The 15,268-nt window shown below is 38.9% G+C and overlaps 1 protein-coding gene across 3 annotated transcripts in view; it reads left to right on the plus strand.

Moving 5' to 3' along the window:
* The window catches only part of SLC5A4 (solute carrier family 5 member 4), a 36,503-nt gene extending 21,235 nt beyond the window's left edge, over positions 1 to 15,268 (plus strand). For 2 of the 3 annotated variants that reach the window (XM_021944119.2, XM_031655950.1), the window contains 7 exons: positions 1,111 to 1,246; positions 3,066 to 3,173; positions 4,752 to 4,902; positions 8,224 to 8,392; positions 9,563 to 9,778; positions 12,737 to 12,839; positions 15,004 to 15,268. In XM_021944119.2, coding sequence (XP_021799811.1) covers positions 1,111 to 1,246; positions 3,066 to 3,173; positions 4,752 to 4,902; positions 8,224 to 8,392; positions 9,563 to 9,778; positions 12,737 to 12,839; positions 15,004 to 15,215 — 1,095 coding nt within the window. In that variant the 3' untranslated portion in view covers positions 15,216 to 15,268. 3 annotated transcript variants of the gene reach the window in all.

The raw sequence follows: 15,268 nt of genomic DNA on the forward strand, positions 1-15,268 counted from the left end.
TTAACTTGATCCCCAAGTGATTCAGATAAATGCTTGTGTTGCTCCCTGTTAGTTTTAGGATTTTATTGTTGGCTTCCCTATGATGAAGGATGAGAGTTTAGCTGTCTTTCAACTTTCCCTTCCCAGCCCCATGCAAGCACACCTGTTCCCCCATCCTCCCAATAGCTGTCAATCACAATTTTGGAGAGATCAGCATTCGGTGCCACCATTTTTGTGACTACCCGAATGTAATTCACAGCTGAACCATGTGATTATACTGCCTGACTTTTCCTTAGCTTTTTTTGTTGTTGTTGTTCCTGGAATTAATAATTTTAAGTCTTGTTTTCTTTCTTTTTTAAAAAACATTATTTTTTGAATAGAGACAGGGTCTCACTATGTCTCAAACTCCTGGACTCCAGCAATCCTTCTGTCTCAGCCTCCCAAAGTGCTGCACTTACAGGTGTGAGCCACCGCACCTGGCCAATTCTTAATTTTTCATTTTGAATTTTCTTGCTGATTATTACTCATTGAATGAAAGGTTCTCCTAGAGTCTTTTGCCCTCTCACAGTCTGGCAGCACTCCCTCTGGTGCCCAACTAACTTATCCAATGACCCCTTCACTGTCATCTTTGGGAATTCATTTTTGCCCTATTCAGGTTATTTCTCCTTTTTCCAGTACCGCCAGTTGTCTTCTTTCTTCGTTTATTCCGTCTTTCGGGGCAAATCCAAGCCTTCAGTATCTTCCTGAGCTAGGCCTCAGGAAGTGAGAATGAGTGGGGAATGTGTGATATTTGTCTTTCTGTGCCTGGCTTATTTCACTTAGCGTAATGACCTCCAGTTCCATCCGTGTTGCTGCAAATGACAGGGCTTCATTGTTGTGTGCGGCTGAATGGTTTTGCATTGTGTATTATGCACATTTTCCTAATCCATTCATCCGCTGATGGACACTCAGGCTGATTCCACATGCTGGCTATTGTGAATAGTGCTGCAGTGAACATAGGAGTGCAGATAGCTCTTTGGCATACTGGTCCACATCATTTCTTATTGCAACATTAAACTCTGGAAAGAGACACTCACTGCCTTGGAAATCATCCTCTGGTTGTTTCATGAGTGTGTCATGTTCTCCCGGCAGGTCATCGTGCAGCGCTGCCTGAGTGGCAAGGACATGTCTCACGTGAAGGCTGCTTGCATCATGTGTGCTTACCTGAAGCTGCTGCCCATGTTCCTCATGGTGATGCCGGGGATGATCAGCCGCATCCTGTACACAGGTAAGCCCTGAATCTGTATGTTCTCTCTTTTCTTTATGCTTGTATTCTGAGAAGTGTTCTTAAAATGTCATAAAGCCTTGAGAAAATCCATTCTGGATGGAAGTAAAAGCAGAATTCCGGGTGGAGGGCACAGCCTGCACAGCGGTCAAAGGCAGGAAAATGTGGCATATTGGATGCTCTGTTCCTTTATCCTTTTCATACCATCTGCCTGTCTCATAGACATTTGAGTCTGTGAGTTCTGTCTTCATGAGTTGCTTAGATTTAAGGAAGTCCAGAGAATATGGCAAAATGACGCTGCAGGATGAGGTAGGATTGGGTTAATTTGAGTCGAGTGAGCTGTAACGTCTGAGTTTGGTGACATCTCTGACTGAGAAGGTCTTGGTCCCTCTGAGAAAACTGGAGAACTGAATCAGTTTTCACTGCTTTGGAATCAGGCTGTTTGAGGATATGTAAATTTCTGAGTCAGCTGAGAGTAACTGCTAGTGTTGAATTCAACTTCCTTTATTATGAAAAGTGAAGAGAATATAACCAAATCTTTCTTGACTTATCGAGGAATCATTTTTATCGGGGTAATCCATCAGATAACACTAAATCCACGTCATGTTTTCTCAACTGGGCATCAGTTGATTTCACTGAAATATTGTTAAGTGAACATCAAGGGACCAGCATCCTTCTTATTGCAGCTTTGTAATATTCTTTATAAGGGTAAAGAATATTCATGCCTATAATCTCACCTACTTGGGAGGCTGAGGCAGGAGAATCGCTTGAGGCCCAGGACTTTGAGACCAGCCTGAGCAATACAGCAAGATCCCATCTCTAAATAATAAGATAAAGTAGCTAGGCATGATGGTGTGTTCCTATAGTCTCAGCTGCTTGGGAGGCTGAGGCGGGAGGATTGCTTGAGCCCAGGAGTTCAAGGCTACAGTGAACTATGATTGCACCATTGCACTACAGCTTGGGTGACAAAGTGAGATCCCACCTCTTCAAAAAAAAAAAAAAAAGCGTAGGTATCTAACTAGTGGGGAATGGCCAAAGAAATTACTGTGCACCTCCTTTATGGAAAAATGAAAACAGGAGACTGAAGACTATCTCAAAACTTGGGAAAATGGTGAGGTTAGGATGCTAAGTGTAAAAAGAAACTTGAAAAATAATGTCTCAACAACTACCATAGTTTTACAAAAAAGACATTTCTGTATAGAAAAGGATTAGGAAGTAGTGAAAAGAAGCTAATGTGCTGAGGTGTTATTTTTCTGGGTGATTCTTTATCAAGCCTCCCTGTCTGTTGTCATAATGTCGTTTAAGCAAAAACAAAAAACCAACAAGGTATTGTGCAACTGCCACAGAGGTGAGGCATCATGACACATGGGACAGTCACCCAACTGACCATCACAAGTGTCACCTCTTCTTAGATGCAGGTGAAAGATACTAGGCTAAATGTGACTGCACTCAGGACCTAACTTCCCGTTGCTATTGTTGTCAATCTCTTGAGTTCTGTGTTCCTGGAAGAATGACTTCTTTTGCTGTTTTCCCAGAGGATGGGGTCCACTCCCTCTCTTTGCTCAAATGCTCTTGCTAGGCCACGTCCCAAGAGAGCCCCTGTCCCATTGGTCAGTGTAAGGGGGCTACAGGGATGAGATACTTAGGGTTGTGTTTTGGGAATAGAGGGGCCAGATCTGTGGTATGGAGTTCAAAGTTGAATCTTCAGTTTCCAGGCAAATATCTTTCCTTCTTTATGATCTTACAACTTTTCTCTTTGTTTAATGGTTGTTGGTTTTGCCTATTTTGGCCTCACTGGACTCACTTCTGAATTCTTCCTCAGATAAGGTAGCATGTGTGGTACCTTCTGAATGCGTGAAACACTGTGGCGTTGATGTTGGCTGCACTAACTATGCATACCCAACGATGGTGCTGGAACTGATGCCCCAAGGTAGGAAAATGTGCCTGCTGGGACAGCCCCAGAGCCCTGTTTACAGATGGGTCTCGTGGAAGGGTTATGGTGCAATTCTTGTACCTTCCATTAATTCAATCCAACTCATCAGACATTTCTTGAGCACCTTCCACAGGCTACCAGCTCTGTGCTAGGCCTGAACATTTCAGAGATGAACCGGGTACAACTACTGTTAGAAGAATTCTTACTCCTTCAGATTCAAGACTGTTTTCTGAGGCAGCCAAGAACAAATTAAATGATCCATTTGTTAATAAAAGAGTTGCATAGTCATAAACTTGTAAACACGAGACCTAGAGGTAAACTATTTTTTCTGCTTTTTGGGGGCTAGTGATAACCAAATAAACCAAATAGAATAAACTATTTATCCTTCTTTTTGGAGGGCATTTTTGGGGCTAGTGATAACCAAATAATAGATCTCAATCTATTTAATCTGCAACTATTTATTGAGTGCCTACTGAGTGCCAGGCACTGCTTTGGTGCTAACAAAACATCAGTGAAATAGGCACAAAGTCCCCTACCTCTTGGAACTCAAAATCTAGTAGTGTGAGATAGAAAATAAACCACATAGGAAATACATAAATTATTAGGATGCCAGAAGGTGATCATTGCTGTGGTGAACAGAAATGGAGCAGGATACAGAGCTCAGGACTTGACCAGGTGATCCCGTACCCCATCAAGAGTTGGCTACACTTCTTCCACCTTCCTCCACCCTGACACACAGGAGGGAGGAAGGGACCAGGGCCCACAATCATGACACCACATACTCCCCATCCACACACACTCTGTCCTAGGAGGCTTAGGGCCATTACTAATGGGCAGAGGGAACTGGAGGATGAAGTTCCCATCATGGCTCAAAACTCTTGGCTTTGCCCCTCCAAAGACTTGTTTAGCAGAACCGCCTACTGGACTTCTTCCTCTCCAGTTCTCTTAAGTCTTCAGGAAGCCAACAGCCCCTACCCAAAGAAAGATAGTGTGATGTTGTTTCCTGTCTTCTAAAACTAGGTTCCAGTAGATGATCTCTAAGTTCATGTTTAGGACTAAAATTCTTTTTGCTTTAATCTGTCCCCTCAAGCATTTATTTTTTGAGTTACAAACAATTCAATTACACTCTTTAAGTTATTTTAAAATGTACAATTAACTTATTACTGATTATGGTTACCCTGCTTTGCTATCAAACAGTAGGTCTTATTCATTCTTTCTCTCTTTTTTGTACCCATTAACCATCCCCGCCACCACCCCTAGTCCCCCACTACCCTTCCCAGCCTCTGGTAACCATCCTTCTGCTTTCTATATCCATGAGTTCAATTGTTTTTGATTTTTAGACGATACAAGTAAGTGAGAACATGTGATGTTTTGTCTTTCTGTGCCTGACTTATTTATACTGGATTATTCTCAGGTGACCAGGAAAATATGCAGGAAACTCCACATGCTGATGTGTATTGATAAGGACATCAGTTAACCAATGTTCCGGATGGTGCTTTTACCTTTCAACGCTCTCTGGTTTAGCAAGGCGCTGTCCAGCCACTAACCAGTGCTTGTACCCTCTCCCGGCTCCAGGACTGCGAGGCTTGATGCTTTCGGTCATGCTGGCCTCTCTCATAAGCTCCCTGACCTCCATCTTCAACAGCGCCAGCACCCTCTTCGCTATTGACCTCTACACCAAGGTGCGAAAGCGAGCGTCGGAGAAAGAGATCCTGATAGCTGGACGGTGAGTTCCCACCTAGAATCCTCTGGAGAAGTGCAGACGTAGAAGTGAACTAGAGTTCCCTTGCCTTTGACTTTGGTGAAAGTAATCCTAGCATCTGGATACGGGGACGAGACATTGGAGTACATCGAATTCAAGTGATCACTTTCCAGATACAAAAATTTGAACCATACCTTTAAATGAAATAATCACTTTTTCGGTCTTTCAAATGCTTCTGAATGGCTCTTATTTCTTCCCCTCCTCACATCACCCCCCATCCACATCTTCACAAAACTCCACCAGTATTTTAATGGGGTGTAAAATTCCCACCTACTCTGATAGGTGAATGCATTGTCTCTAGCAGTTTCTGTGTATATCACATGGAGGTAACAGATTACGTCTTCTACACATGAAGACAGAGGACTCTATCAGTCATATTCATGAATGATTGGGCTGTGTTACAAAGGAGCAGGGAAGAGACTAATTCCAAGAGGATGCTTGGAGAGTTAAGTCAACCCAGGAGACCCTGAGCAGCCTGGGAGCCTTGAAGATAGTGGGAGTGAGATGGAAGGAAATGAGGAAAAAATGGATGCCAGAATGTCCTCCTTCCCCTTCACAATTTTCGAGAAGATCCTATATTATCATGGCTTTTTTTTTTTTTTTTGACAGAGTTTCACTCTTTTTGCCCAGGCTGGAGTGCAATGGCACACTCCCAACTCACTGCAACTGCTGCCTCCCAGGTTCAAGCGATTCTCCTGCCTCAGCCTCCTGAGTAACTGGGATTACAGGTGCCCGCCACCATGCCTGGCTAATTTGTTGTATTTTTAGTAGAGATAGGGATTCACAGTGTTGGCCAGGCTGGTCCCAAATACTGACCTTGGGTGATCCATTCTCCTCGGCCTCCCAAAGTGCTGGGATTACAGGTGTGAGCCACTGCCCCTGGCCTGTCGTAGCATTTTGTAAAATGTTTTAAAAATCAAAGTACAGCACACATAAAGAAAACAGTTAAAACATGGATGCACAGCTCAGAGATGTGTCACAAAATGAGGACCCATGTAACCATCAATCAAGTCAAGACATGGAAATTGCCAGCACCCAGAAGTTCGTCTTGGTCTACATCATTCCAAAGCTAACCACTGTGACTTGTGACACTATAGCTTAGTCTTTTCCAACTTCATGCTATTATAAGTAGAATAATTGCATTTGTATCCCTTGAAATACGATGTGTTTTTTTTTAAGACAGAGTCTTGCTGTGTCACCAAGCTGGAGTGCAGTGGCACGATCTTGGCTCACTGCAACTCTGCCTCCCAAGTTCAAGCGATTCTCCTGCCTCGGCCTCCTGAGTAGCTGGGACTACAGGCACCCACCACCATGCCAGGCTAATTTTTGTACTTTTAGTAGAGACGGAGTTTCACCATGTTGGCCAGATGGTCTTGATCTCTTGACCTCGTGATCCGCCCACCTCGGCCTCCCAAAGTCCTGGGATTACAGGCGTGAGCCACTGCCAGCTGCTGAAATATGGCTTATTTTGCTCATGTTATGTTTGCAACATTCAACCGTGTTGCTATGTGTAGTTGTAGTATAATCATTTTCTTTCTCTGTGATGTTCCGCTGTAGTCAGATATCAGAATTTGTCTAGTCTTTTCAAAGAAATTGGTATCAAGAGAAACTGACCAACTATTTAAAAGACTGTCCTTTGTTGTTGACAGTAACAATAACTTTAGCAAATTAAACACTTGGGGAAAAACCCAAAGGTCTCACTTGGCCCAGAGCTTGACTCTGGACAAATGCTGTAGGAGAGGGAGTACAGGAAGGCAGGAGCATACCTGTAGTAGAGAAAGTACTGGTTGGTGTTCAGGAGGCCCAAGATGCAGTCGTCCCACTAATAGGTATATGATCTTGGACACACATCCTCCTTAAGTCTCAATGATAAAACAATGACTTGTTCTTTTCCCCTCTCTCTCTGTGTTATCAAATGCCTACTATCTCACAAAACACAAATAAGAAAAAACACATATGCTTTTAAAATTCCTGCCTCATGGAATGTATGCCTTTGTCAGGAAGATAGATAATAAAGGTGTGCTACCTCAGGTGACCAGAGGCGCTAGAAAGACAAAGCAGGAAGAAAGGATGGACGCAACCTCATCCAGGTGCTCAGGGAGTCCTCTCTGAGGGGGTGGTGTCTGAGCAGAGCCTGCAGGAAGTGTGGGAGTGAACCCCCTGGTGCTCTTGGGGAAGGAACAATGAGGGCTGGTTTCCTCCTACAGTCACGTATGTGGTATGTTTGAGAACAACCAGGAGTGAGGTTCGTCCATGAGAAGCCAGTGGGAGAGTGAAGAGCAAGGTCAGAAAGGTGCCTGGAGGCGAGGTCATGCAGGGCCATTGAAGTCATAACAAGACAGGATTTTATTCTACATGTGATAGGAAACTGTAACTGACTGAGTTGGGAAAGCACGTGATTTGCCTTCCAATGGTGATAAAAAATAAATACCAACAGTAAGTGTAATTTATTGAATCCTTACTATGGTTTAGGCATTATGCTAAGACTTCCCATAGTTTATCACATTTAGTTGTTGCAAGGATGCAGTGATTTTGTAACATTTAAAGGAGACATTTGTCTCCTTTAAATGTTTAAATGCCCAAATACTTGTTCCTTCCTCCACCCCACAACTGCTTCTCTATTTCATGTGAGCAAAGAGAGATGAATGGCCTTTTATGCACATTCTAGTAAATTATGTTGGTTCATTTACTCACACAACAAGCACAGACAACGCTGGAGTTTGGAAAGGTGAAGAAGTCATGCTCCCTGGACAACAGGAGCCTTTAACACGCTTTTTATCTGCTGAAGTACTCAAGTAGTAAAATGCACAAGTTAGCATTTCTTGCCGATTTACTCAACATTCTGAGATGGAGGCTGTTTCCATTCTAACCTATGCAAATCAACTTTGTTCCCTGCAAGCTAGGAAAAGAACAAAAAATGGAAGTCTGCTTTCTTTATTGTACAAATAATTGCTGGTTAATAGAAATAGTGTGGTACTTATTTACAATGGATATACTACATATAGTGTGTTGGAGTTATTAATCGCTGATATTTTAACTTTTTATGAATAGATATTTAATCTCATAGATGAAGCTATTATGATTGATTATAGATAGGCAATTGTTTTATGGCATTTTACTAAAAGATCACCATTAAGCACAGCATGGGTTTATGTATGGTCAAGGAGCTTGATTTTGTTTGGAAAATCAATGAATGGCAACAAGAATGAACTCTAGAACTAAAGCACAGTGGAAGTACCTATAGTGCTTTTGTTTAATGTTTAAATTATGTTGTTTTCTTCTCAGGATATTTGTTCTTCTATTAACTGTTGTGAGCATTGTGTGGGTCCCATTGGTACAAGTGTCTCAAAATGGACAGCTAATCCATTACACAGAATCAATTTCTAGCTACCTTGGACCTCCAATTGCAGCTGTCTATGTGCTTGCCATCTTCTGTAAAAGAGTCAATGAACAGGTAAATGAAAACTGGAAAAAAATTTCCCTGCTGGAGTGAGAAAAAATTGTTTATTTCACTGGGGTATCAAAATACATTCTTTCTACCCTATTTACGCAAGTCATGGCCCATCTTAATTTTAGTTGAGGTCAGCCACAATTCCTGATCCTTACTAAAGTATAAAAATATAGCGCACATTCATAGTACAGTCTTTATGTGTTTATTACAAAGTATTACATACATACACGGTGCAGAGTTGAGGAACATGTTTGGGAGGCAGACTGCCAGGGCCCAATCATGGCTATACCACGTAATCGTATTGTGATCCTAAGCAAATTACTTGAGTCTCTTTAAAATGAAGATAATGATAGCACCTATCCTATGGGATTGTTGTGAGGATTAAGTGAGATAAAATATGTGAAATTCTTAGAAGAAAACCTACCACACTAGTAAGAATTCAAAATGTGTTCATTGCTATTTTGATATATGTAAGTAATTGATTATTGGGCATCATGTACCCTTAATCTTTACATGTTTCCTTAGTACTAGCCTTACTATTATGATTTTCAGATGAGGAACAGGCGCAGAGGGGTTAGTATCTATGTGCTTTCCACGTGTTACTTAGTATTAGTAAGTGGGATCTTGGTGTTCAGGCTTAGATCTTCTTCCATCCAAAGCTCATACCATTAGTCTCCATGCAATACTGTTTTTCTAAAGCATAACATCTTGACCAGAGGAACAGACACATGTTTCCATCCCCATCAACTCCTCACAGAAATAAATTATCAAGAGCTTCACAGAACTGTCAAAACTACCTAATACCAGCTCTGGAAATTGTGTAACATAATTGATACTTCTGCTTATTTTATCAAATAAATCACAAGTGTTTTGATCTAACTGTGAAACAAAAGTCAAGGAAAACTTCAGCTTGGGTCAGTGTAGACAGTAGTGTCCTGGTATTGGAGAATCAACAACGGTGCAGTGGTATATACACTTCAGGACCATGGAAAGCAGCATCCAACTAACAAGCACGGGTATTTGCAATTTTCTCTACTTCGGTAACCTTGTGCCCAGGGTTAGCCATTTGTGGATCCTTAACTGAGAAAGCAGGCAGGATTATAATTATGACTTACTTGAATAAGCTTCTCATATTTTCTAAACATTCTGATTTTCTTCTTGCTTCTTTTGCAGGGAGCATTCTGGGGTCTAATGGTCGGACTTGCGATGGGCCTCATTCGTATGATAACAGAGTTTGTTTATGGAACACCGAGTTGCTTGGCTACCAGTAACTGTCCCAAGATTATCTGTGGAGTGCACTATCTCTACTTTTCCATCATTCTCTTTTTTGGGTCCATGCTGGTCGTCCTGGGAATTTCCCTCTTAACAAAACCCATTCCTGATGTACATGTGAGTGATGAGTAATGGATATATGCTAATTTTAAAATAAGAGTTATTTACCTTTTAGTGTATGAGTTCCAGGAAATGTATTTACTGTACCTCTAGAGCTAGAAGAACCCTAAGATTTTCATTCAGTCATTGAAATAAAGAAAAGTTTGCACTTAGTTTATGCAAATCGCAGTGAATTAAAAAGTAAGGGATTAGAAAATGGACATTATATCTTGTAAATTTCACAGTGTAGTTGGTAAGTCAATCTACAGCATTGTCATAGGACACCAGGAAGAGAATAATTGGTGTTTCCAAAGACACTGGGAAAGATTTCACAGCAGGGCTGTCATCTGGGCTGTGCCTGTTTGGGCCAACAGGATTTCATATACAGCACGAACACTGACTGGCACAGAGATGAGGGGAAAGTACAAGGTACCAGGGGGCAGGAAAAGAAAGAATAGAATAATGAGATGCATTTTTGCCTTTCAATTTAGCAAAAATGTTTAATATGAATAATATTTAATGTTAGTGGTTAATATTAGCATTGTGGGAAAATTCTCACAGTCCAAAACTGTTGGAAAGTACATAGATTTTATAATTGATAGTAGAGCAATTGGGTAGTATTTATGGATAAATACTTACGAATACTTATGAATCAGCAATCCCAGTTTTAGGAATTTATTGTGTATAAATACTTGTTCAAGTAGGAAAAATGTGTATAAGGATTTTCTCTGCAAAAGTTTTCAAATAGGAAGTAGCTGGGAGAAAATCCAGATTTCATCATAAAAGGAATGAGCACACAAACACAGTGCATTGAACGTTATACAGCTGTTTAGAAAACACGAGGGAGCTCTATTATTTGCTTTGAAAAAAATGTTCATAATATGATTAAGTGGAAAAATATGTGCAGAATAATATAATGTATAATAGCACTTTCTGAAATAAAACACATGTAGGCATATAGATGTTTGTCTAAGTATACAAAAAAAAATCTTAGAGCATATCCACCTAAGATTTTCAACAAGAGGCATTTCAGGGAGTGGGGAGACACTATAGGGGCCTGGCAAATATTAATTAATTGTTTTTAAAATATAAATACTGCTTATATACTAATATTGTTTGAATTGTTTGAATTTATGACTAAATATGTGTAGCTTTTATATATTTTGAATGTATCACTCATAATTTTTGAAGCAATGCTTCTTTATGTATTTTCCTGAGAAGTGGCCAGTAGATTATGTGTGGATGGAAAACCTGAAATAAGCACAGTTCAAAATGTTTTACCAAGGACATGTCACTGAAATTCCTAACTAAATATTTATGCTGAATATTGAGTTAGATGAAAGAACACTAGAAAACACAGTTTTTCAATAAATATATATGTTAAATTCTTACTTGCTGATAGAAATAACCAGTTTTTTTTTTTAGGAAAAATTTTTTTAGGAAAAAATTTTTGGGAAAAAAATATTGTCTGAAGGACCAAGTGAGATCATTTTTCTGATTTATGTTTCTGTTTCATTAATATGCTGCAAGGTTTAACTTTCAAAATAGACTTGATAAATATCATGGTTATTTCAGAGAAAGTCATGAAAACTGTTGTGAATCTAGCCTAACAGTGCAAAAATGAGATGTCCCAGGATGATAGTCTTTCAGCAAAACTAGTAATTACGCTATGCAAGTTAAAAAGAAGTTGAAGGACTCCCAAGAAGAGAGTTTTTAACAAAGAAAGTGGATCTAGTACAAGAAATCCTGTGAATAAGAGCTTATGAAGATATGATTAGGAATCTTATTGAGAAGGTGAAGGCATATGTCAAGAACAAATAAAACCAATTACAAATTCTAGTAAATTTGTACAAGAAAGTCATGAGCCAAATTAAAATGAGGCATAACTTAGAATATGATCGATTATAAAGGTTTAAAACCCATTGATAGGCCGGGCACAGTGGCTCACGCCTGTCATCCCAGCACTTTGGGAGGCCAAGGTGGTTGGATCATCTGAGGTCAGGAGTTGGAGACCAGCCTGGTCAAAAACATAGTGAAACCCCATCTCTACTAAAAATACAAAGATAAGCCAGGCATGCTGGCAGTCCACCTTTAGTAATCCCAGCTACTTGGGAGGCTGGGGCAGAAGAATTGCTTGAGCCCAGGAGGCGGAGGTTGCAGTGAGCCAAGATTGCACCATTACACTCCAGTTGGGCAACAAGATAGAAACTCCATCTTATTAAAAAGAAACAAACAGAAAAAAGCATTGATACTTAGAGCAATTTCCTTAGAATGACCCAGGGCTGATATTTACTTCTTGTGTCCAATCGGTACATACAGCATCAATTCTATTTATTTTCAAATGCTTAAATCAACATACAGACTAACTATGGAAATCTTAATATATTTACAGAAAATAATAAAAATTATATAAAGCATAATAGTTTAAAATGATGGTATAGCTGACAGCAGTTTGGAGGTGGGTTAGGAAAAGGGGTGTGTAAGCATACTAATTGCAACTGGAATTCAAGAATAACACATAGATACCAGCCAAATGTGATGAATCCAGAAATGAATTTAAGAAGATAGTTTGAAACTTATAAAAGCAAAGACTAGATAAACTGAATGAAATAATGATGAAATAATGATGTGGCTAATAACTGTTGGATGTTAAGGACAATGAGTGAAACTGGCGTATAGTGTAGGTTAGCTAAATCTTCAACTTTGCTGAAATTACAAATTCAGAAGTAGGTATTTTTAAGTATATCATTTGAGGTTCTGAATAGCAACCAGAAGAATTAAAAACAGAAAAAATTTTTTTAAATGATTAGTGTGTTTTGGTGAGTGACTGTGGTAGGAGGCCTTTTCTTTGCAATCTATATTCTCCTGTGTGGTTTGACTTTTTAAAAAACCAGACAATAAACATAGGTACCGTTGTATTATGTTATTGCAAACATTTGCCTATTACTAATGTATTTTCGTATGGTCCCTGTTCAGCTGTACCGCCTGTGCTGGGTTCTTCGGAACAGTACAGAGGAACGAATCGATATAGATGCAGAAGAGAAAAGTCAGGAAGAAACAGATGATGGTGTTGAAGAAGGTAATATTTGATTTACATTTGGTTTTCATGTAGGAACTCTGTGCACAGGCTTTTTTAATGGTTTTCTTTTAATGTCATTAAATCCAGCTTCTGAAAAGGCTGTTAGATTTATGATAAACTGAAACTTTAAATTTTTACCTTTCCAAAAATCAAGGCAATACTATTAAATCCATCTATTCATCTGCCTGTCCATTGGTTTGTCCACCCATCATCCATCCGTAGTTACTGAGATCTCAGACAATCAGTTACAGACTCGCCTGTTCCTAGTTACATAGTGAGTGTTCAATCTTGATTGACTGCAAATAAGCATCTAGCCCCACCTTCTCTCCAACTTTATTTCTCAGTATTTTCTCTAATATACCCTCTATTCCAGGCAGACAGCTTTTCTGACTTTTCCCCACAAGTGCCAAGCTCCCTAAAATATTTCTACCTCCTGTCTAAGAGAAAAAAATGCTTATTCTTTAAAACTAAGTTCTAATCTCACTTCCTTCATGAAAATTTCTCCATCAAGTCATCCCTGTGGCTCTTTGTTTACCTAATATTTTTTAAACCTCAGATAAGGTTTAGCACTTCACAATATGTTGTCTTAAACTGGACAATAATTGCTTTGTCTGTTTTGGTTTGGTTTCTTCAAAGTGAAGGAAGAGTCAATGCTTTCTGTTCCTTTTGATTTTTTATATCAGTGTTCCTAAGTATGACTGGCCTATCATTTTCTGGTTTTGTACTAAGTTTTTGGTTTTTGTATTAAGATCATAGAGTTATCATAGAATGAATCAGAAATTAGCCCATTTATCCATTTTATTAAAATATTTCAATAAGATTGAAATAATGTTGCCATTGAATTTTGGTATTTTGCCAATAATACCATAAGGGCTCTGTGTGTGTGTGTGTGTGTGTGTGTGTGTTGCACATCTTAATTACTGATCAAATTTATATAATGGCTATGGAACGATTTAGAGTTTCCATTTCATCATTAATCACTTTTGGAAAATTATGTATTTCTAGGATTGTGTCCATTTAGTGCACATTTTAAATATATTGGCATAAAGTTATTCATAGTGTCTACTTATCCATCTATGTTGCCTCTATAGTTGTGTTACCCTTTCAATCTCTAGTATATTTTGTGATTTATCTTTTTTCTTAATCTTACTAAAGAATTGTCTAGTTTACTTTTCTCAAAGAACTAACGTCTGGCTTTGTCATTTCTATTATTTTCCTTCTTTTCTATTTCATCCTTCCTGTTTTTATTTGTATTCCCTTCCATTTACATTATTTGGGTTTATTCTCTTTTTTTTTTTTTACTAAGTTGGATATTAACTCATTCATTTCCTGTGGAAATTTGATTTTTCTTTTGATTTTTCTTTGATTGTTCTTTTCTATATAAATAACTAAGGCCATATAAATTTTCCTCAAAGCAATACTGTTTTAAATCTCACAGCTTTTAATTTGTATAATTTTCATTATCATTTATTTTTTAAGTATAATCTTACTTTATGATTTTTATAAACATTCGAGTTTAGAAGTATTAAATTTTCTAGTGCCGCAACAGATAGCCATATATATGAGTCTTTTTGTATTTTTGCCAGTATAAGTTGGGGATAGATTTTGTGGAGTTTAGTTGTTGGGTCAAAGGGTTCATGCCTATATGATTTTGCAATATGCTACTAATTCCCTTACTAATTTCCACGCAAACTCACCAGCATAGTATGTTGTGAAACTTCGGAATTTTTCCCACTGATAGATGAGAAAGTGGTATAGGTTTAGTTTAAATTTCTCTTTTTTGAGTGAGCTTGAGAACCATGTGTCTTTTTTCTTTCAACTGTTTATTCATCTCTCTAATATGCTGACATGAGCTGTTGATAGCCTTTTCTTACCAACTTTTAGAAATCCATTATATATTAAAGATATTAAACCCTTTGTAATAGAATATGCAAATGTTTCCCCCATTTTGTCATTTGTTTTTACTTTGTTTATTGAACTTTATGCCATGCAAAAGTTGCCTGTTTTTATATGATTAAATTTATCTACATTTTCTCAGGGATTCCTCTTAACAGTCCCAGGTGATTGTGATCATTTTTTACCGTCATAGGTACTACACTGACAAGGATTTCTAGTTCTTTTGTGATCTAGATCTTCTGCAACCATTTGCTTATCTTTGTTCCAGATTATCCTGAGCAATCACGTGGATGCCTCAAGAAAGCTTATGACTTGTTCTGCGGTTTGCAGAAGGGACCCAAGCTAACCAAGGAGGAAGAGGAAGCCTTGAGAAAGAAGCTCACAGACACATCTGAGAGGCCCTTGTGGAGGGCAATAGTGAACATCAACGCCATCCTCCTCCTGGCTGTGGTGGTCTTTATTTATGGCTACTATGCCTGAACTGTATCTGAGCCATTAGAATAATGAATAATTCTTAATAATGGACCAAAGGA

The sequence above is a fragment of the Papio anubis genome, chromosome 16 (genome assembly GCF_008728515.1).
Source record: "Papio anubis isolate 15944 chromosome 16, Panubis1.0, whole genome shotgun sequence".
Classification (NCBI taxonomy): Eukaryota; Metazoa; Chordata; class Mammalia; order Primates; family Cercopithecidae; genus Papio; species Papio anubis.